This window comes from Cinclus cinclus, chromosome 2, assembly GCF_963662255.1.
Source record: "Cinclus cinclus chromosome 2, bCinCin1.1, whole genome shotgun sequence".
In the NCBI taxonomy this organism is placed as follows: Eukaryota; Metazoa; Chordata; class Aves; order Passeriformes; family Cinclidae; genus Cinclus; species Cinclus cinclus.
The window spans coordinates 29,910,341-29,932,411 of record NC_085047.1 but is presented as its reverse complement, the minus strand read 5'-3'; the positions used below and the strand labels follow the sequence as shown (position 1 = coordinate 29,932,411).

At 53.2% G+C, this 22,071-nt stretch overlaps 1 protein-coding gene across 5 annotated transcripts; it reads left to right on the top strand.

Moving 5' to 3' along the window:
* The first annotated feature begins 6,403 nt into the window (after positions 1 to 6,403).
* Positions 6,404 to 16,054, top strand: IFFO1 (intermediate filament family orphan 1). Of its 5 annotated transcripts, XM_062513345.1 has the most exons (10): positions 6,404 to 7,086; positions 11,967 to 12,027; positions 12,112 to 12,207; positions 12,417 to 12,557; positions 13,010 to 13,015; positions 13,501 to 13,661; positions 14,125 to 14,245; positions 14,929 to 15,021; positions 15,216 to 15,346; positions 15,952 to 16,054. In XM_062513345.1, exons 1-10 carry the CDS (start codon positions 6,404 to 6,406, stop codon positions 16,052 to 16,054), a joined length of 1,596 nt encoding a protein of 531 aa, XP_062369329.1. The 5 variants fall into 5 exon arrangements, with proteins under 5 accessions (XP_062369329.1, XP_062369324.1, XP_062369315.1 ...); XM_062513340.1 differs by lacking the exon at positions 13,010 to 13,015; XM_062513331.1 differs by lacking the exon at positions 13,010 to 13,015 and having other exon boundaries at positions 12,417 to 12,566.
* The last annotated feature ends 6,017 nt before the right edge of the window (positions 16,055 to 22,071 follow it).

Genomic DNA, 22,071 nt, shown 5'->3' with positions numbered 1-22,071 from the left:
TAGAATGAACCAGGCTAGCTGAATTGGGTTTATGTGATGGCGAGTTTTACCTTGTCCAGCTGCAGACCAGCTGTGCTGTGACACTCGGTTCTTGGCCTCCCAGACTTGAGCAGGGATTGCTTTTGCTTTGTGGAGCTGTACAGTGAAGTTGTTTTTGCCTTTATGTTCACCCAGATGCAGCTGCTTCTCCTTAACACATAGCAAGCAGTGGTCTGGGCTGTTTCTGTTTAATGTCCTGGTCTGCTACAAGTGAGGATGCAGCTTTCCCACTCATTATCGATGCCACCAGGCACAGAGTGATCAGCAGAAACCGAGGGAACCTGCTGTGATGGGTGCCAGGGAAACACAAAACAGCACCTACGAAACATGAATGATGAAAAAGGCCTAATCCTGTTCTTGTTCCCTGGCCCATCAGACCTGGACTACGCTGGTGGATTATCTGTGTGCACTTTGGTGGGTGACTGGCAGCTGGTACTCAGGTCTGTGGTCTGTCTGCTGCCTGGCTCTCAGACATCCTTTCCTGCTTGCAGTTAGCTAACAGACAGCAGCGTGCAAGTGTGCAGGGAAAACGGCTGGGATTAGCTTAATGTGAGGCCGGGACAGATGATGGTAATTGGGAGCAGGGCTCAGCCACACAGGCACACTGACCAGCAGCCAGTCTCCACGTGAATGGCTCCTATTTATTCCTCTCTCCATTTCCCACGCTCAGTTCTCCCTGATTTAGCTTGATGCCTCCTTTTTTGCCTCCTTCAATCCTTCCCCTCAATATTCCATGGTAAATTTTGCTCCCATAATCTTCCTTAAAACAGTGCACGATAAACTTTACACAGTCCTGCAGTTACCCTCAAACATCACAGATCTGCTCTTTCCCACGAAGCCCATGATAATGCTGCTTTTTTATCAGTTGTGAAGTTTCTGGCTGAAGCTCTTCAAGGTTGCACTTGAGTGGTTTCTGTAATGGTTGAGTGTACCAGGAGTCCTGGTCTTTGTTACAGACCTTGTTATCTTCTGCTTTTTAGGGCTTATCTATCTGTGTATTTTATTTACTATAGCACTGTTTGCAGTGTGTGTGTGGGGGGAGGCTGACTTTATAATTTTGTGTTGAATAGCCATTAAACAAATGTCTTCATAGTTGAAAATTAACATTTTCCCCATGTTTCCCCAGTGAATTAGGTCAGGGAGGAGCCTCTGAATGCAACTGTCTCACTCTGGGCTTGTGTGGTGAGATTTTTTGATACAGAGGACCCAAGGGAAGATTTTCAGTGTCTTTCAAAATAATTTAAAAAATGCTAGGTTCAATAGCACCCAAGGGAAGGAATTACCGCTTCAATGTTTCCTTTCTAGTACCAACCCCCCCCCATCTGCAAAAAGTCTGTAAAACTGGGAAATGTTCAGAGAGGACAAATGCATCCTAAGTTTTGGTGAGAGAAGCAAGAGCCTCTTATAGCCCTGGGCCTGTCCTTTTGGGAGTGATGCTGATCTGTCCTGTGTTGCTGCTGCCTGCTGAGGTAACCATGCGAGTGTGCTGCCTCAGCTTGTGAACCAGTTTATCCTGATAACCCCAGCAGCAGGAATAGAATTTTCCTGGTTGGGATCCCAAGGTAACTGTCTGTTTCCCAGCAATGTCCAAATTATGATGGCATTTCAGCCCTGAAATGCAGGAATAGCTGATGCTTTAAGTGTGTCAATAAAACTTCTCTCTTGCTGAGCATTGTTCCAATCACTTGGCATGCTTGCAAACCCTTTTTTGTAGCTGGGAAGAGATGGGAGAAATTTTCATCTGTCTTTGGTGGTTTGATCTCCTGCTCTTGATTTCAGCCACTGCAGCCATCGCTGTTCAAAGAGATAATGTTGAGTGTGACATTGAAATGCTGCCACTGAGCTTCAGAGGCAGTACTGGGGATGCAGCAGCTGGGGACAAAGCTTGGTGGTTTCCTCTGCATTCTGATACAAGGCTGTGGTCACATTAGGCTTGTGCTTGCAGCTGCCTTATTACTCTGGGAATCTTTTGTTACCTGAAAGCTGAGATTTCTGGAAGATGTGACTGCTGGATCACCTTTCAGTACCTTCCTTTAATGTGTTTTAATATCTGAAAGCTGCTGATAACGTGGCTTGCGAGAGCTGAGACAGAGCAAAGCAAGAAGTGAGGCAGACCAAGGATTGAAAGCAGATCTGAGAGGTAAAAATGCTGTCACAGATTAAAAGCTTGTTGAGAGAAGTCGTGATATCTTTTCCACTGCACTGCGTGCAGTCCTTCTCCCCAAACTGGGAGTCTGCTGGAGAAGCCTTACCAGGGCACAGTGAAGACAGCCAGATGGCAGCTCCCCTCTACACCGGGAGGGAGAGGCAGGCCCTGCACTGCTGCACCCTTGGGGTGGTGCAGGAAGGAAAACGGAGACTTCTGGGGACAAGAGTGCATAATGGAAAGAGCAGAGGCTCCAGTAGCGATGGGGGTCTGTCACTGACTCCAGTGATCTCATGTGCTGTAATGTCTGTTCTGGGCCGGGTGTGCTGCCTCTGGTTGCATTGCCTCATGTCTGGCTGTATTCCTGAGGAAGGGGCTGAAATCCTGCACTGCATATCTCATGGACTTGGGTATGATATTTGGATCTTTGTGCACATACTATCATTGCACATAACACCCAGAGATACAGACACGTTTGTAGGGGCTGAATCCACAAATGGCCCAAGTGCCATCAGTGGGTCCTGCTCCCCCAGGGGAGCTCAGGAGGAGGATGTCTGCAAGTTCCACCTGCTTGATGGAAGCAGTGGGGAACTGCTGAGAAGGTAAAGTCAGTTAGGTCCCAGGCTCTAGTACTGCCTAGAGCTGCCTTCTCGTGAAGACTTGGCTCCAAAACTCCCTCCTGGACTGGTGTCTGTATTTTTAAAAGAAAATCCATCCCTTCCTTTGCTGTTAAACAGGAACATTTCTGGACGTTGTTAAGTGTGGCAATCACCCAGCCGCTGGTGGCAGCTGCTCCTCTGCACCAATTTCTCCACATTTGCACTCAAATCCAGGCAGCTGAGTGGGCTGATGACTTTGCTAGGCCCAAAAGTTGTGTGTTCATTGCAGCACCTCTCTCTGGAGGGAGGATAGGAGCAATCTTATGGGTCAGTTTTAGTGAAGAATCTTGGAAGTTGGAAGACCTGGAGAGTTTGCCCAGAAATATTTCAGCAGTGTTGTGCAAGGGAGAAGGTACTCGGAGGGGAAGGGGAGCAGGGAAATGGGATATAGGCACACTGAGGAGACCTGTGCCTTACAAAAAGAGGCTCTGTGAAAGTTGTGGAGCTGATCTGGACAGGTTTCACCTATGAAATTCCTTTGCAAGGAGGATGTGTTAGCTACCGAGAGCTTCTGAGATCTAGGAGAGAAGGAGCATCTCAGCCTGGTAATGGATGTTACAGCTGGGCAAATGCAAAGGAGACAGGTGATTTTAACAGGGGGTTCACACCTGGGGAACCTACCTTGATTTGCCCATGGAGGGTAGTGGTAGAGGCTTAATCTCTTTTTACTGTGCTACAGACTCCCACTCAAGTACTTGATCTGAACTAAAGGAATTTGCCCTGTCAGTTTTGCACAGGGTCAGAAAATGCAGTGCATCTTTCTTGGCCTTAAAATCTGTGGAAATAAGATAAATGGCACCATGTTTGCAAAGAAGTGTCTTTTTCATGTTGGCTACAGGTATGATTTTAAGAGGTATAATAAGCAGCTCTGCATGTCAGCAGCTGTGGTCCAGCAGTGACCCTGAGCTAATAAACTGGGGGCAGGAGCAGTTGGAGAAGTGCCAGGTGTTAGGTGAACCAAGAGGGGAAGATGAGGAGAAGGAGCTGTTGTGCTGCACTGAGATTGAGGCCCAGAGGAGGAGTGCTGTGGTCCCCTGGGTAGCAGGATTGTCTCTAGTTTCTGGGTTTCTGTGGGAATAATGAGAATAAGTTGGCCCTTTGCCCCAGTCATCTTCTCTATCAGTAGGAATCCTTTACCCCAGCAAGTATCCTAAACAAGGGAAGATAGAGAAAAAAGGAGGCTCCACACTGCCTCCTGTCCAGGAGACAGCCTGAGTGTTGGTGGGAAGAGGTGCTGGAGGTCTGTAGCTCAGTCCCTGCTGTAAGCAGGGCTGTTCCAGCACTAGAGCACATCACTGGATTTCCATAGCTGAGCCCCGAGAATCACCACGGGTGGAGATCCCACCACCTGCTCCAGTGCTGTGCTGGCCTCCTGGTAAAAAAAAAGCTTTTATTGATGGATGACAATGCCTTCCTCCACTGGCATTTCATTAATCAGCTCCACATACTGGGCTTCCCCAGCTGGACAGAGGCAGGCCAAGCAGAGCTTGGGAAAGCACTTGCTGCAGTTTGTGGCATTGCTCTTGCCCATGCTCCTCACTAGCTGCACGCAGCAGCAGATCTGCTGACCAGTCTACCTTGCTCGCCCAGAGGTAAAGGTGTGGAGGGGTAAAACCAGGAGTAGGTGAGGGGGAGGATGCTGACAGAAAGCACGGGCTGCCAGGCACGCAGGCAGGCTGTGGCAGCAGGAAGGAGGGAGTCAGCAGTGGCTAAAGGTCACATGCTGGGAGGTTTCCGAGCTGGTGCTGTCACTGCTGCTTCAAAACAAGCTTCTTGACTGGGATCCCTCTTGTCCATCTGTCCTTCTCTTTTCCCTGGCTGTTTATTTGGCAGGATTGTTGCCAGGCACATTGCTTCCTGCCAGCTGCTGTTGCAGTGCTAGCTTTTGGAAGATGGAGATCTCTTCTGCCTGTCTATGAGGAAAGCCTTCCTGCCCTCCTCTCCCTGGACAAAAGCATTGCTTGCCACCGCTCAGCCTCTCTCTAGTCAGAAGCAGAGCAAAGGAATATCTGCATGAAAAGAGGAAAAGTGTTAAAAAGGAGGAGACAGAAGAGGAAAGTTCACTTCTTTCCCAACTTAAGCCCATCTTAAATGGACTGTAATCCATTTGATTCCAGTGGTCATGGGTGTGCCAGGGAGAATGCAGATAGTTACTGGTGGGAGAGGAAGTATGATAAATGCAGTTGGGAAGCCTTGAGTCGTGGGCAGGACAGGGGAGATAGGCAGGCCACAGGATATAACTGATTCTGGACACAGCAAGGCAGGAGAGGGGAATAAATTTGACTTGACCTCCTCCCAGGCCAGGATGGCAGAACGGTAATGGAGGGATGGAGGAGACCTGTAGTCTTGGAGGAGAAGCAGCAGGGAACATGCAATAGGCAGACTCTCAGTCAAGACTCGCGAAGCTGGCCATCCTCAGCGGACCTGGGAGGTTCCTGGCTATGTGTTTTGAGCTGTATCTTTGATCCCAAGGGAAGGGCTGTACCACACTGCCCCACTGGAGCACGCCCAGCTCCTTCCACAGAGCGCAGTGTAGTGTGGTGCTGGGCATCTCTTTAAACTCAAACCCTCTGCTCGCTCACCCCTCGCTGATGGCTCAGCTGAGACATCAGAGGCTGCTCTGCGCAAGTACCACAGTCGGCTCAGCTCCTCAGTGGAAGTCCTGAGGGAACAGGCCAGGAGCACACAGACAGCAAGGGAACACAGGTGTCCACATCCATAAAATGTTTATGTAGTGATCGATTTTTGCGCAGTTCCCTCCCAGTGGATAATGGAGCGAGGGGCGACGCCAGTGCTCTTTGCAAACTTCACCTGGGGTCGGGGTCAGGGGGTAGGAGGGAGTGACCTAAAGCAGGCTAAAATAAAGGACATGAAACAAGACCCGAGGCTGCTTTGTGAACGAGGAAGGAGGAAGCCAGTTGCAAGCCAAGCATGGTATCTGAGAGGCTGCCTGCACTCAGCCTCCTCTGCTCACTGGCTCGCCTTTGTCCAGCGGCAGCTCCCCGTGGGCGGGCTGCTGGCACAGCAGGGGCAGGGCTGCCTTGGGGGGCTCGAGAGAGGATAAGGACAGGGTTTGGGGTGCAGAGTTATGCCCTCTTTAAGGGGGGCAGCTCTGGGAAAGCGCTAAATTCTATGCAAAAAAAAAACCAAAACAAAACAAAAAACAAACAGTATTCAAAAGAAGGCACACTGTGTTGCGGCTGGGTTAGTTACGGTAATCGGTACCAGGCGGGGCTTCAGCTAGCGGTGCCGGACAGAGACTTCCCTCCGGGGAATCCTGCCGGACCGGGCCGCGTCTCTTTGTCCCGGGCCGCCCCGAACCCCTCCGGGGAGGCCGAGCCACCCCCTCGGCGGGGGTAGAGACGGGGGCCGGCAGAGGGAAGGGAGGCTCTGCCCTGTCCCCTCTTCTGCTCGCTCCGCCCGGGGCTGGCGGGGGCCGGCTCTCGGAGCCCGCCGCCGCCGCCGCATCCCCGCCGCAGCGGAAGCCGCGCCCCCGCCGCCGGGGCCGGCCCGGCGCATCCCCCCCGCCCGGCGCTCCCCGCCCCGTCCCGCCGCCGCCATGAACCCGCTCTTCGGCCCCAACCTCTTCCTCCTGCCGCAGGAGCAGCAGGGGCTGGCGGGCCCCGAGCTGCCGCCGCCGCCCGCCGCCGAGCCCCTGGCCGGGGAGCCGCCCGCCGGCCCCTTCCCCGCGCCGCCCGCCGCCATGGCCCTCCGCAACGACCTGGGCTCCAACATCAGCGTCCTCAAGACGCTGAACCTGCGGTTCCGCTGCTTCCTGGCCAAGGTCCACGAGCTCGAGCGGCGCAACCGGCAGCTGGAGAAGCAGCTGCAGCAGGCGCTGGAGGAGGGGGCGGGCGGCCGGGGCCGCGGACCCCCGCGCCGGGACCAGGCGGTGCAGACCGGCTTCGTGGGTCCCATCCGCACCCTGGGGCTGGGGCTGGGGCCGGGGCTGGGGCTGGGGTCGGCCCGGACCCTGGGGTCCCCCGGCTCCCGCCCCGGTGGTCCCGGCCAGCCCTCCGCCTTCTCCGCCGGCTCCCGCTTCATGCCCGGTACCATCTGGAGCTTCTCGCAAGCCCGGCGGCTCGGCCCGGGGCCCGAGACCACCCTGGTGCAGGGACCGGGCGTCTCCTGGGTCCACCCCGACGGGGTGGGTGTGCAGATCGACACCATCACCCCCGAGATCCGAGCCCTCTACAACGTGCTGGCCAAGGTGAAGAGGGAGCGCGACGAATACAAGCGCAGGTGAGCAGGGGCGGCGGGAGCCAGGGACACCCGCGGCATTCCCCGGGGGATCGGAGCTATCGCCGGGGAGGCTGCAGGGCTCTGCTCGGTGGGCGCCGTGCGGGAGAAGCAGGGAGGGAAGGTCCTGGCCAGACTTCTCGGGAGCACGGGCTGCAGGGTGCAATGGAAGCATTTGTTTGTGCCTGGGTCTCCTCCCTTGCCGCCTGGCGTGCGAACCCTTTCGGGATGTTCGTTGAGCCTTTTTCCATCTTACCAGCCTGGCATGAGGGACTAGAAATGCTTTTCCAAGCAGGGAAGGAATAACTCCAGGAACGGCTCCAGGAGCCGTGTTTTAAAAGTCAAGGGGATCTGGAAATGCTCAGGAAGGAGGAACAGCCTGAAAGTAGGTGAGGAAGGTGGACGTGCAGCAGTGAGTGGGTTTGCATTGGAGAAGGTTGGTGGGAAGAGTTCTCTGGATGTGTCGGAAGGTGTCGAGAAGCCCCCTCAGCGGGGTGGCTGGCCTCTCCTAGGCCCTGTCCCTCGCCAGTGCTCTCCAGCTGGTCCCTCAGCAGCAGAGAGCCGAGGCAGGACGCCCCACTCCTCGGGGGCTTTCCTCCCGACCCAAAATAGCGGCGGCTTGGCATGTGCCTTGGAGAAGGGAGAAGCAGAATGCAAAGCTAATCTCTCGGCCAGTTCTTCTTTCCCGTGCAGGGTGACTGCTGCCCTCACCTCTTGCCGGCAGTGCTTTCATGCCAGGCCAGTTCCCGAGGCTGCTCCCGGATCCGCACGTAGGATGAGATCAGGCGGGGCTGGCGTTGCGGGGTCGGAGTGCGCGGCTGGGCAAGAGCGTCACTGGGGACTGATACCACTCAGTCTGGTTTGGGTTTTTTTCAGAAGTCACAATGCTTTAGAAGCAGTTAGAAAGTTTGTGATTCCACACCCAACTCCCCACGGGAGCTGTGCCGCTGGCCGGTTCTTCATGGCCATGGGCTCCAGTGCCAAGATCAAGGCTGGGGTCCAAGATAACACCTTATGCTTTTGGCTTTATAAGGCTTAGGCTGAGCTAACTTGTCTGTCAGATGCTCCGAAGTCACTGAGCAAGGCACATGGAAAGGAGGAGCTGGCATCTTTTCTTTCCCACCAACTGCTGCATGTACCTAAGGTCTTTTATTACTAAACCAGTGGTCAGGCTCCTCTTCTTCAGAGGGGAGCAGCACTCCTTGCATTGCATTTTCAGATCAGAGAGTGGGAAGCTGCAACAGTTTTTGAGTTTTTTTTGGCCAGGAGAGCTCGAGCCTCAAAGTGGGTCAGCCAGAGAGGACGGAGTTGGGTTCATTGGTGCTGCTGAAACTTTGTGAGAATGGAGAGATTTTCAGGGTTGGGCTTCAGGAAAGGCTGCAGAGGGGGTGACAGAGGGACTCCTGAGGGTGAGATGGAGGGGAACCACAAGCTGCTGTGAGCCAGTGTTATTGGTGGGATCTATTTTTGGAGTGTGTTACCAGGAGCTGGGGGAAAGCAGACCCCGCCCCCAGGCCCTATCCAGCACTGGGAACTTTCTGGTGGGTACAGCCAGGTCTCAAACTGGGGAATGAAACAGAAGGATCCCATTTCCACACCCTTCTCCATGCTGGGGGCTGACACCAACATCCCTTGGGAGCTGAGAGTTCTCTGCCATGGTGGGCTGTGATCTGCTACGGGGACGGTGCAGCTGGTGTCATACCTTTGCCACCTGCCTGCAGACAGATGGAAGAGGCCATATTAACACAGGACTTCCCAGTTCTCTTACCCATGGCTTTGGTGCTGGAGCTTGTGCTTTTTTCAGGACTGCATTGCTGCCGTGCGCCCCACAGCACTTGGAGCAGTGCAGAAGGAGCTTCTTTCTGGATACACAGGGTCTGAAATTCAAGTCAGGGATCCAGGAGAGTTGTGGGGGCTATAGGGAGAGATGAGAATAGGTGCAGCAGCAGGAGAGAGGCTCACAGGAGCTGCGCTTGGGAGGAGCAGGCTGAAATTAGGTGACCTGGATAGGGGCAAAGGGTGCCTGTGAGTATCATACAGACCTGCTAAGTGCTGGGGATCTGGGAGTCTCATCAGGTTTGTGCTGCCTGCTACACTTGTATTCACAAGTAGTTCTTCCCTTGGATGTTGGAAGGACATGCTGGAGGTGTGGAGTGAGTAGCACTACGACACGGTGTGTTAGAGACACAGAATGGTTTGGGTTGGAGAAGACCTTTAGGGGTTACCAAGTCCAGTCTTCCTGCTGTGAGGTTTCACTGCATCAGGTTGCTCAAAGTGCTGGCCTTGAACATTTCCAATGATAGGCCATGCACAGCTTCTCTGGGCAACCTGCTCCAGTGTCTCACCAACATCATAAAAAATTGTTCCTTATGTCCAATGTAAACCTACCTTCTTTCAGTTTAAAACCTTTGCCTCTTGTCGCTGCAGGCAAAAGGTCTGGTACAAAGTCTCTCCCTCATTCTTCTTAGCCCCCTTGTTTATTAAAATGCTTCAGTAAGGTCTTTTGTAGTTTTAATTGCCCTCTGAGGAGCTGTGCCAGGCTGCAGGGCCATCCCCATTAAGGTGAGCTCAAACATAGTTAAGATGTGGCAAGAGGGAGGATAAGTGGAGCTTCGGGTCCTGAGCAGCCCAAAGCCCCGACATGCACTGAACCTGCAGGATGGGATAAAGCACCCCAGTGCCTGTTGCAGTGAGCAGGATTTTTAAAAAAGGGGAATTGTTGATTTTTCTAGGTGAACTTGTTGAAGGGACACACCTGGCAGGGGACAGCACTGCATCTTTTTGCATCCCTGGCTTTGGGAGAGCTGTCCTGTAACTGGCAAGGAGATGGTCAGGTCTGCGTGCAGCTGGGACCCTCCTGCCCTGGCTGTCTGCCTTTGGGCAGGTTGTTGCTTTGCAACAGTGCAGGAAGGACCTCCCCTCTCCCCTTGGCACGCACCTTGGTGGCTGTGGGGCTGTGTGGGGCAGCCTTGCTTTCAGCTGGCAGTGACCTGGCAGCAGCCTCACAGGGCTGCGGGCGCAGTGCTGCAGGCAGGTTATTATTAGGAGTGGTGCATTGCAGGAGGGAGCAGGGGAGAAGGAGCCAGGCAGGAGATGAGCAGAAGAGAGGTTTGCAATGGATGGGTGCGTGGATTTGTCCATAGTGGGGTGAATAGCTGTTTTCTCCTGCCTTTTAAGCTGGTATGTGACCTGCACTCATCTTCTATAGCATTGGTGTGAAATGAACTCCTACCAGGATTTGCAGCTATGCTTTACGTCCCCAGTCAGTCTGGCCTATATAGAGACCCAGAGGGAGGCGGGGACCAAAAAAGAGGCAGTGCCACACCGAGAAAGATACTGAAATTTTTTTCTTATGGTGGATGGCATTTTTGTCCCTGGGGAGGGAGGCTTTGTTTGAGGCAGTTCCCATATAAGGGCAGTTCTACCTTTTAACTTTCTCCTTTCTTTTCCCTTCATCTCTCTTTCCCCAAAGGGATGAGAACACTCTTTGATTCCCCTTCTGGACCTGTGGTATGGATCAAACACCAACATGAGGATTGCACACTTTTGTCCTTGTTTGAGTAAGGAGCAGCATTGCTAGCTTTAAAAGCTTAGAAATTCACAAGCCAGGGCTCTCCCATGTCATCAGATTGTCCAGATACTCCGAGATAACAAATGTGAGGGCTTTTCATATGCTTTTCTGGCCTCCTAGTCCTTAGGATTTATTGTTCAAACTTGGTGAGGGTAAGTGAGAGGAGAGATTTTTCACATCCTTGTGCAGAATTGCAGTGTCTGTATTGGTGCTTGCAGGCGTTAAATAGAAACCAAACCTCACAGCACCAGGAAGGGCCCAGCTCTGGTTGCTATCCCAGAGTGATCTTGCTTTCTCAGAAAAATCGGGCTCTCCCAGAAGAGCCAGGAGCTGGGTAAGGATGCAGCAGCCCTGCCCCATGCCGCACCGCAGCACATGCCAACCCTCCTGCTCTATGGGATCGTCATTTAGCCAAGAGCAGTATGGCTTGATGGCCTCCCAACAGACCGTGGGCTGGGCCAGCACTGCAGCATGACCCAAGAGGTTGATCTCATGCAGTGAAATATAATATAATAATTGCTAGGGGATGTGTCTTTGCCCAGCAAGGCTGGGCATCTTGCAGCTCTGCTTTTTTGCAAAGCTGCAGAGCCCAATACCCATCGGACAGCTTGGCATAAAGTAGCACAATCCATCCTGCTTCCTTGCGGGATGAAACGGTGTTCTTTAATCCAACCTGTAATGCAGCAGTAGAGCCAAGGAGTCTTGTGCCCCTGCCAAGGGCAACCCTCTGCATTGGGACAGGCAGAAGAGCAGCCCTCCATGCTCATCGTGGTCACTCACACTGTGAGGTGGTTTGGTGTCAAGATCAGGGTTTGTGCTTCTGGACAGCCTGAACTGCAACACTGCAGACGCACAAACGTGGTCACGGAAATTATGCAGATGGGGGCAACTATGCAATACGTCTGCAGACCTGTTGTTGAATGTTGGAGCTGCTGTGACCCAGGGCTGTGGGGCTCAGGGGCAAATGGAGAGGCTGCTGGGCTGTGACAGGCCATGGGCCAGCCCCAGTGTGGCAGGGCGTGCAGCCCAGCTGCCATGCAGAGCCTGTGCTCAGTGTCCCCAGCTCCCCCCATTGCAGGGCAGGCAGCCGTGGTGGGGCAGGGTTTGTGGCCGGGGGGGCCGATGGGCTTGGCAGCTGCCATTGCCTGAAAACAAGAGGCCATGCATTCCTGGGCACGTTCTCCTTCCCGCCCCAGTGCTGTCATCCCCTCCTCTCAGATAGCTTTGGGGCGAGCAGCTGCTGCTCCATCCTCTCCCTTTGGCGGCCAGCGAGGCGAGGCCAATGGGATCTGACCAGCGTTTGTCTCCCTAGATGGGAAGAGGAGTACACGGTGCGTGTCCAGCTTCAGGACCGGGTGGCTGAGCTGCAGGAGGTGAGCATTGCAGTTCCCCCTTCCCCTGCACCCCAGCTACCTCACACTGGCGCTGATTTGCATATCTCTCTCTCCCTGGTGCAGGAAGCCCAGGAGGCTGAAGCTTGCCAGGAGGAGCTGGCCATGAAGGTGGAGCAGCTCAAGGCAGAGCTTGTTGTCTTCAAGGGACTGATGAGCAATGTAAGTCCCTAATCACTCCTAACTCCACAGCAGTGCTCTACCCAAGTGGTGTGGCTATGTTGAAAAGCAGTTCCTTGGTGGGGCCCATCTAGCATTGGCAGGGTTGATCCTGGGCACAGTGGGCAAAGCAGGGAAGTGGGAACACCGATTGCCATCTGTCTTGCCTAATATTCCTCCTTTGTCCCCTTCCTGTGGTGCTGTGGGTTCAGAACATCACGGAGCTGGACACCAAGATCCAGGAGAAGGCCATGAAGGTGGACATGGACATCTGCCGTCGCATTGACATTACTGCCAAGCTGTGTGATGTGGCACAGCAGCGGAACTGTGAGGACATGATCAAGATGTTTCAGGTGAGAAGCGTCCACTGTTGCTCCAGATTCAGCCACCAACTCTGGGGAGGAGAGATCCCAAAGGAGGTAGAGGAGACAACACTAGCCCCCTGCTAGGGGAGACGCTTGGTCACCCTTGCCCTTGCTCCTTGTGGTCCCTTGCTTTCTGCTGCTCTCGGGAGGACCAGGCAAAAGGGCGCAGAGTGGAGGTGGAAAGCTTCAGATGTTGCTTTGGACATCAAGAGTCCCCTCAACCTCTTGCTGACCTGTTGTGTTTGGCCCGGGGACCCCACAGTGCTAGGGGAACAGCTGCAGGAGGGAGACAAGTTGCTTGAGTGTCTGTCTCTAACTCCATCTCTCTCCTTTCCCTTCCCCTCTCCGTCATCTTCTCTCTGTCTCTCGTCTCTGTCTCTGTCTCTTTTCTCTTTATGGATGTTGCTGCCTTTCTGTCTCGCTCTTTGTCCCTACAGAAGCAACTGGTTAGTTCCATTCAGTTGAGAAATCTTACAAATTTTAAACTTTCTTTAAAAAAGGTCGGACTATAAATATTGACATATTTCACCTTTTTCAGACTGTCTCTTTTTTCCTGTTTCTTGTCACTGTGTTTCCCTGTCTTTGGACTGGGGTGGTGGGTGATTTGAGTTTTTCAGCAGTAAAACCACATTGTTTTTTCTCATCAGATTCATAGATTCCATCTTTAGTTGCTTAGTTTTAATTTTAGAAAGTGCTAAAACCACGTTTTATCCATTGCACCCATCTTTAACCTGATCATAATGAGCCCATCTTTCTCTCTCTCTTTCTCTCTCTCTCTTTTCTTCCTTCCTTCCTTCCTTTCTGTCGTTCTCTCTTTCCCTGCCTTTCTGTCCCTCCACCATTCCTTTCCCCTCCATCTCCTCCCACCTGCCTGCTCCTGACCTCGGACCCGGCCTCGTTTCTGTAGTCTCTGCACTTGTCTCCCGTTAAGGTCCCAGCCTCGGTGGGGCGGAAGCGGGAGCGCAAGCAGGTCAGCGACGAGGACACCTCGCTGTCAGAGAGCGATGCCTCCCGGAAGCCTGACGAGGAGGAGGAGGATGAGACCACAGCCATGAGTATCAATGAGGAAATGCAGAGAATGCTGAACCAGCTGTGAGTGCAGCTGCTGTGCACCTCTGCCCATGGTGTTGAGCCAGGCTCTCTGTTGGTCCTGGGATGGGGAGGGCGAGGGTGGTCTTTGGCTTCCCTTCCCAGGTGAGGTCAAGATGAGAGATGCTGCTGAATGTTCACCCCATGCTCTGTGGCACAGTAGGACTGACTCCCTGGGAAACCTGACCCTACCTGTGCCAAGAGTGGGAGCTGGTCCAAGTCCCCTCCACTTGCCCTCCTTCCTGCCTTTTGGGAATCTGTGCCTGAACTTGCTGGGGCTCCTGACCATAAAGCCAGCCCCTTTCCCATCAGCTCTTGGGTTTAGGCATACCTGAGTTCACCCTGGCCAGATCCTCGAGGGCTGCAACCCTGCCTGTGAGCGGGTGCAAGGCTTTGGCACCAGCACAGCCCCCTGCCTGCTGTAGCTCTCCTGCTGGGTGCTGACATGCTGTTCCCTTGTGCCCAGGAGGGAATATGACTTTGAGGATGACTGTGACAGCCTCACATGGGAGGAGACAGAAGAAACGCTGCTCCTCTGGGAGGACTTCTCCGGATATGCCATTGCAGCCGCAGAGGTGCAGGGGGAGGTAACGGTGGGGTCAGGGCCCTGACGTCTTGTTGGGTTGGGACACTCGGTCCTTCCTGAGTCTGGGAAGATGCTTTCTCTGAGAACCAGATTTCAGCCCCTTTCCCTTTGCGGGCCGGTACAAGATGCTTTCCTGCCTTTTCTGCATGAATACATTACAGCATCCCTGTCGAGGTCTCCTTTAGAGACAGGCCAGGGACCTGTAGCCTGAAGGGTGTGCACACATGGGGAGAGCCACAGTCCATCCAGAAGAGAAGACTTCCTCTGGCTGGACTGGTCTTTGGTGATCCTTGCTCATGTTCTCCAGCCCACCTACCCACTGTGCAGCAAAACTGCCCAAAGAGAGGCCTTGGTGTCTGGCCAAAGCCTTTGTCACCCCAAATCTTTGGCCCTTGGCAGTCCCCTGGGTATATATCATGCTCAGGAACAGTCTGTGCTCTCCAAATCTTCAGTGCAGTGCTGAGCTTGTTTGGGTTGATGTGGTCACTGCCCAGTGTGGCAAATCCTGAGTCTCTCAAATCCATGTTGGCAGGACTGACTCCTGTCTTATTTGTAGTACACTGTATATACTTCCTCTTTTCCCAGTGCTGCCAGTTCTTTCTCTGATTTGTTTCTCTCTTGCCTTTGGTTCCTCATGTTGGACGCTTCCCTGCCTCTAAACCTGCTGTCTGCTCTCCTCAGCAGCAGGATGACAGCCTGGAAAAGGTGATCAAGGACACAGAGTCGCTGTTCAAGAGCCGTGAGAAGGAGTACCAGGAAACCATCGACCAAATAGAGGTGGGAGAAGGAGGAAATGGGGAGGCCATGGCACAGAAGGGTGTGAAATGGGAGAGTGGGTCCTGGGGGAGGGAGACACAATGCTGGAGCAGCTCACTGGTAGTGTGGGTGACAGCCCTCAGTCTGGCCTTGCCCACTGCAAGGCCCTGAACCACATGCCCTGGGATCACCTCTGGACCGTTTCCCTTGAGCAGCTGGAACTGGCCACAGCCAAGAATGACATGAACCGGCACCTCCACGAATACATGGAAATGTGCAGCATGAAGCGGGGCTTGGATGTGCAGATGGAGACTTGCCGGCGGCTCATCACCCAGTCTGGGGACAGGTGAGCTTCAGCAGGAGAGCCAAGACACCCGTGCTCTGGGTCTGAAGCCAGGGTGGTGAGAGGGAGCTGAAGGACTGGGTAATACTCCTACCCAGCCCTCATGTGACATGGAGAGAGGGCAGTTCCCAGGGGCTGTTGGGCAACTGGCTGGCCTCCACACAGGTCAAGGTACCACCTCTGCAGAAGGTGGGACACACACAGGAGTCACTTTTGACACATGAAGCCAGACCCCCCCCTCTGATGGAGAGAGGTGCTGCCATTGTGCGGGGACATCGTTTAAGCCCACAAAGGCCTGTGGAGCCAGGATAGCTCCAGGCTGGGGACCGCTGTGGTTGACTTTCACAGACCCTTAGCCTTGCATACCTTGTCGGGGTCCTGCTCTGGGCAGGCTTCTCTAGCATCTCCTCCAGCTCTGCTTCATGATCTTGATTGGTGTCCTCTGGAGCACCCTCCCAGCATCCAGGGATTCCTACAGACCCACGCATGCCCAAAGGGGCATTTCAGCTTCTCTCCTGCATGTTGTGGTGACCCCTGCCCACACCAAACTGGGTCCTTCCCTTCCCCCGAGCAATGCTAAGACTCCTGTCCTTTACTGTTCTCTCCAGAAAGTCTCCTGCCTTCACCCCGACCTCCAACAGCGAGTCAGCCCCGAATGAGGAGAGTGAGGAATCTGACCGTGATCCCCCCAGTGATGCTTCCATCAGATAATGAGGGGAGACCCAGCTCCCTTGGACCCCTTTCCTGGCACGGGGTTGCCTGAGTCACACCTGGGAGAGACTGTCAGGGACGTGGAACTGCTGGTAAAACGTCTGTCACCCAGGCTCACTCCCGTTTTGGGGTGCTTGACAGATCCCACACACTCCATCACCAGATACCTTGCAAATGGGAATAGCTAGATAGACCTGAGGGCCCTTGCCCGGGCTGCTCTGCCTTCAGCCCCTTTGCTATTCCCTTTCCCTGCTTTGGTTAAATCGTGTTTCAGGCAGGGAGGCTCCAAACCTGCCATGGTGGCGTTCTGCAGGACCTGTTCCCAGGCGCCCCCAGACCCACCTCTTCTGGCCTCTGTCCTGGTACACTTGACCTGCCCCTGCCATCCCTGCGCTACATGGAGCTGAACGAGAGCCGTACCTCCCTGCAAACTGGACCTGACACTGGTGCCAACTGGACCGAGCCCGGGGCTCTCCCTGTCTTTGCTGCTGGCCAGGCACCTGGCTGGTCCTCATGCTATGCCAGGCATCCTGAGCCCTCCCACGCCTTCTCCAGGGCAGGGGCTGAGTCCCACTCACTGTGCACTTTGCTTTGCCGCCCGTCGGCGATGTGCTCACGTCTGTGTTACGGGGGCAAGGTCATTAAATGGGACAATTTCCTTTTTTACAGCTTCGCTAGGTGTGGGCTCTCCCTTGTGTGCTGCCGTGGGCAATGCCTGGCTTGAGGCAGGGCTGTCGTCCATCAGACCCCAAGCCCACATCAGTGGGTCTCCCCATGGGATAGTTCCATCCCTTGGGCATGCCATGGTGGGACTGGCAGATGGGACAGTGGTGAGATCCCTGTTCTGAGAGCCACTGGCCCTCAGCAGGCACTGGTGCTGCATGAGGTGCCTTTGTTTTTAATCTGGAGCATCATCAATGCAGAAGCCAAAAGATTGAAAAAGAAACTGATCCTGGCTTGTGACTTGTGAACCTTCCTCTTCCTGTTTCCTGGCCTCCTCTGCTGCTCCAGGGCATCCCTGTGCACCTTCCTGCCTGCCCTCAGTCCTGTATGCCACCTCAGTGTAACCACAGTGGGGGTTCTCCTGTCCCACCATATCTTGTAGCATTTTCCTGGTTGTCTGCAGCACGTGTTCCTCTGGTGGTGATGACAGGAGGCTGGGGCATGGCTGGGTGTCAAGAGGGAGCAAGCAGCCTCCTGAGAGGTGGTGTGAGCCAGAGAGGCAGTGTGATCACTGAGAAGTAGACACAGCCTGCAGAGCCAAGGCAAGTGAAGCTCTGGAGAAAAAATGCTTCCCGCTGAAGGTTCTGAAGGGAAGAGAAGGTACATGGTGGCAGAGTTTTTGGATTGTAACTAAGATTAGGTATGGAAGATAAAATAGAGGCTGAGGGATGCAAGAGTTTCTCTATGTGGATGTGGTCTGGGTGGCTGATGCTGCTGGGTGCTTGAGCTGGGAGTGCTGTGGCATCCATGCACCCCAGCACAGTGTCTGTGTTTGGGCAGGGTGAGGTGCTCTGCCCGTGCCTGCACGATGTGTTAAGGCATGTGTTGGTATTTTAGCAGGGGCTGAGCTGGCTGGTTAGAGCTGGCAGAGGGGCGAGTCCCTGCAAATGGCAGAAGAATTGAGCAGGAAACAGGAAATCAGGGCACAGGTGGAGCAGTGCTGGTGCTGGGGAATGGCACTTCCTCAGCCTGTGGACTGAGGTTGGGCTGCTGGGGCCAGGCTGTGACTCCTGACTGCCCTCTTCACTTATTGCAGGAAGTTGGGAAGGTGTTCCACAGGAGCTGCAGGGCTGTTGGGAAGCAGCAGAAGCCCTGGCTGTGTTTAGGAGTACAAATAGAGGGGACGTGCTTGCCTCAGTGCCTGCTGTGGCCCTTACCTCCATGCCACCTTGTTCAACTGTTTCCATTTCTTTCCCTCTTTATTTTTCTACCTAAAAGAGCTAAAGCTAGATGAAATATTTTACTGTTTCAGTTTTCTACTTTCAAGTGACGATGCCTCACACACAGTAGATCAGGAATCACTTCCTATCCTGCCTGAAGGCTCTCCTGTTTCATTCAAATTCCCTTTCCTGTAGGTGTCTTTGCAGTGTTTTCTGCTCTTTCTCTCCTGTGGAGAGTTCTCTGAGTGGCTGACAACTTCTGGCTTCTGCATAATCCTGGTTGTGCATACCTTCGCCTTGGTACTGCTTAAAGAACACATAAGACTGCAGAGTACATTCCTGGAGAGATTTCAGGTATGAAGCGCGGGAGGACCGACATCTCTGCCTTGAACAGTCATTGCCCAGAGAAGCAGCAAGTGCTGCTAGATACCCGTGTCCCAGGACATGTAGTGACACCGGTCCCACACTGCCTGCCAGGGCTCCATTTGCCATGGAACCGAAATCTCTCCCACCCACACATGCAAGATACTGTTCCCTGGTGAATTGTATCACCAGCAAGATGCTCTGTTCCTCCACCAGTCTCACAGACTCCAAGATATCTCTGACGTGATGGATATGCAACGTGGATCCCTTGCCACAGCACTTTCTCAGTGTGGGAAGCACTGGCCAAGGACTCTGGTGTTAGCTGGGCCACCTACCTGTCCAGCAGTGGTGACCCCACAGCTTTGATACTGAAATGAGATGTGGTCCCTTCATCTGTTGAGTTCTTTTCTCTGGGCTCTTTTTCATTCTTTGGGGATTTTCTCCACCGTGCACCCTGATGGGAACTGTGATATCTAGGAACTACTCAGTTGTGTTGCTTCTTGAGTCCCTAACGTCACCTCTTTTTCAGGACACCTCTCGGCAGTGCCTGCTCAGGAAGCAATGTCAAGTCCTGTCTTGCTCAGTGTTGGTGCATTAATGTGAATGTGGATGTTTAATGCCCAACAAAAGTCAAAGCACAGACTGAATGGGGTTCCATGGCAGGATGCATCTGGGCATCTGTCAGCATTCAGCTCAGGACTGTGCCTGCTGAGTGCTGACCTCCTGAATATTTGTCCATGACCATCCTTTTAGGACTGGCAATAAGGTCTTCCTGTTGAATATTTAGGCAGACTGGTTCATCAGGTTCTTACCCCTCAGAAGTCCATGTTGGCAGAGACTGACTTGGGCAATCTGGAAGGGTGTGCTGGTGATTGCTCTGCCTTCCCCCTCCTCAGATTTTGGGCTGTTGTGTCCAGATGAGGACAGGTACAACTTTTACTGTCAGCCACAGGAGTGGAACAAAACCCCTCCTTTGAGGCAAGAGCTGTCCCTGGGTTGGACAGACCCACGTGAGAGTGTGAGGCAGTGGGGGACACGATCAGCCTTTGAGCTGGGGTGAGACACGCAGGTCTCTGCTATGGCTGCTGCACTCCATGCTCCCTGTGCTGAGATCAGCCTCTTGGAAAAGGACTTCAGCAGGCAGGGCCGGGCATGCTCCAGAAGTGAGTCCTGGCTCCCCACTGAATGCATTTCTGATCCTGTGGCATGCAGTCATCTCTTCTGCCTCTTCCCTGGTGATGTTCCCTGGGATTCATTTGAAGGGTGAGCTCTCAACCTCAGAGACCCTGTCATCAACGTGGCTTTGAGCTAACTTTAGCCTCTTCAGGGGCCTTCTTGGAAGAGTCCTATGGGAAGAGGCCTTGCAGGCAAGAGGATTCCAAGAGTCACTATTCAAGCACCACCTCCCTCCAGGCTCAAGAATAGTGCATATCCATGAGCAAGAAATCAAGCAGAGGGGGCAGGAGACCTCTGTGGATCAACAAGGAACTGTCAAACATAAGCAGAAGATACACAGGAGGTAGAATCCAGGCTACTTGGAAAAAATACAGGGATTTTGTCATAGTTAGGCCCATATGGAATTCAGTCTGGCCAAGGACATGTCAAGGACAGCAAGAAGGGGTCTTTCAAATGTATAATAGCAAAAGGAAAACTAAAGAAAATGTGGGCCTGCTACTAAATAGAGCAGGGACCCTGGTAAGAGAGGACACAAAAAAGGTAGATGTACTGAATGTGTCCTTTGTATTCATCTTCACTGACAAGACCAGTCCTCAAGAATCTCTGACTCAGGAGATGAGGGAAAAAGAATGTTGGGAGGAAGAGTCTCCCTTGGGCAGAGAGAATTGGGTTAGAGATCACCTAGGGAAATGGGGTATGCACAAATCCATGGTCCTCATAGAGATGCATCCACAAGTGCTGAGGAGCTGGTGGGTACCATAGTGGTCACCTTAGAAAGGTCTGGTGATCAGGAGAGGGACCTGAGGCCTGGAAGAAAGCAAAGAAGGCAAGAAGGAGGATGTAGGAAACCAGCCAGCCAGTCAGCCTCACCTCAATCCCAACAAGGTGGTGGAGCACCTCATCCTGGTAGTTATTTCTAAGCATGTGGAATACAAGAAGGTGACCAGGAGAGTTGGCTTGAATTCACTGAAGGCAAATTACACTTGATCAACATGATTGCCCTCTACCAGGAGACAGCTACCTGGATGCATGAAGGCAGAGCAGTGGATATTGCCTACCTTGACTTCAGCAAGGCTTTCAATACTGTCCCTCACAAGATCCTCATAGGGAAACTCAGGAAGTGTGGGCTGGATGAGTAGGCAGTAAGGTGGATTGAGAACTGGCTGAACAGCAGATCCCAGAGGATCATAGCGGCACAGGGTCTAGCTGAAGGCCTGGCACTAGTGGTATCCCACAAGGTTCAGTACCAGGCCTATCCTTATTTAACTTACTGATCAAAGACTTCAATGAAGGGTAGATGCTTTCTCATCAAGTTCATTGATGACACAAAGCTGGAAGGAGTGGCTAGTACCCCAGAGGGTTGTGCAGCCTTTCAGTGGGACAGGTTGGAGAGATGGGCAGAGAGGAGCCTTCTGAAATTCAGCAAAGGCAAATGCAGGAAAAAATAACCCCATGTACCAGCACAGGCTGGTAAGCAGCACTCGCCCACTGGGAAGCAGCTCTTCAGAGAAGGAGCTGGGGGTCCTGGTGGACAAGAAGCTCCCCATGAGCCAGCAGTGTGTCCTGGGGTGCATTAGGAAGAGCATTGCCAGCAGGGGAAGGGAGGTGATCCTGCTGCTCCACTCAGCCCTAGTGAGGCACATGTAGAGTGAAGTGTCCAGTTCTGGGCTCCTTGGTACAAAAGAGACATGGAGCTCCTGGAGCAGGTCTAGCAAAGGGAGATGAAGATCATCAGGTGAGGAAGAGCCTCATAAGGAAAGGCTGGGGGAACTGAGCCTGTTCAGCCTTGAGGAGATGTCTGAGAGGGAGCTCATCAATGTCTGTAAGTATCTGCAGGCTGAGCGTCAGAGGAAGGAGCCAGGATCCTCTTCTTGATGGTGCCAAGAAGACATGAGACAGTGGGCAAAACCTGGAACACAGGACTTTCCACCTCAACAAAGAACAAACTTCTTTACTGTGCAGTTGTCTAAGCACTGGAGCAGATTGCCCAGAGAGGCTGTGGAGTCTCCCTCACTGCAGATATTCCAGAACTGTCTGGAGGAAATTCTGTGCCATGTGCTCTGGGATGACCATGCTCGAGGAGAGGGGTTGAAACCAGATTACTCCAGTGGTAGTGCCTTCCAACCTTACCCATTCTGGAATTCTGACCATTCCCACTGAATTTCTTGATGAATACTAGCAGATATTCCCACAGAGAGGAGATCACTTTCCTTGCACCTGACCACATGAGTGTGGGATGGTGCTTACTTGCTTCAGAGGCTTCAGGAAACCTAACCACTAAGTAGCCCATATCTTCTTCCTTGTGTTAAGTGAACCTGCACCCTCCCTTTACTCATTCCTGGATCCCATCTCTTTTAGATCATATCACTGAAAGAGTCTGACTTGTCTGTCAAGTCAGTCAAGGTCCTGTATTTTCTACCCAGCAGCCTTCTGCTGGAGGTGCTTTCTCACTCATCCCATATGACTTGTGATTGTGTGAGTTAGCTTTCCCCATATCAGCATTCCTTGGATGGACCTGAATGTGATGCTGACAGCCTTCACTGAACACCTGTGGATTCCTACTAGCCTGTTTTATTATTTTATTTATCATGTTTC

Excerpts from the sequence above, each read along its gene's own strand:
- IFFO1 (XM_062513313.1), top strand. The coding sequence starts at position 6,404 with ATGAACCCGCTCTTCGGCCCCAACCTCTTCCTCCTGCCGCAGGAGCAG. Across the intron at positions 12,567-13,476 it reads AGATGTTTCAGGTGAGAAGC|TCTCTGCACTTGTCTCCCGT; the intron begins GTCCACTGTTGC and ends TCGTTTCTGTAG. Across the intron at positions 13,662-14,124 it reads CAGAGAATGCTGAACCAGCT|GAGGGAATATGACTTTGAGG; the intron begins GTGAGTGCAGCT and ends CCTTGTGCCCAG.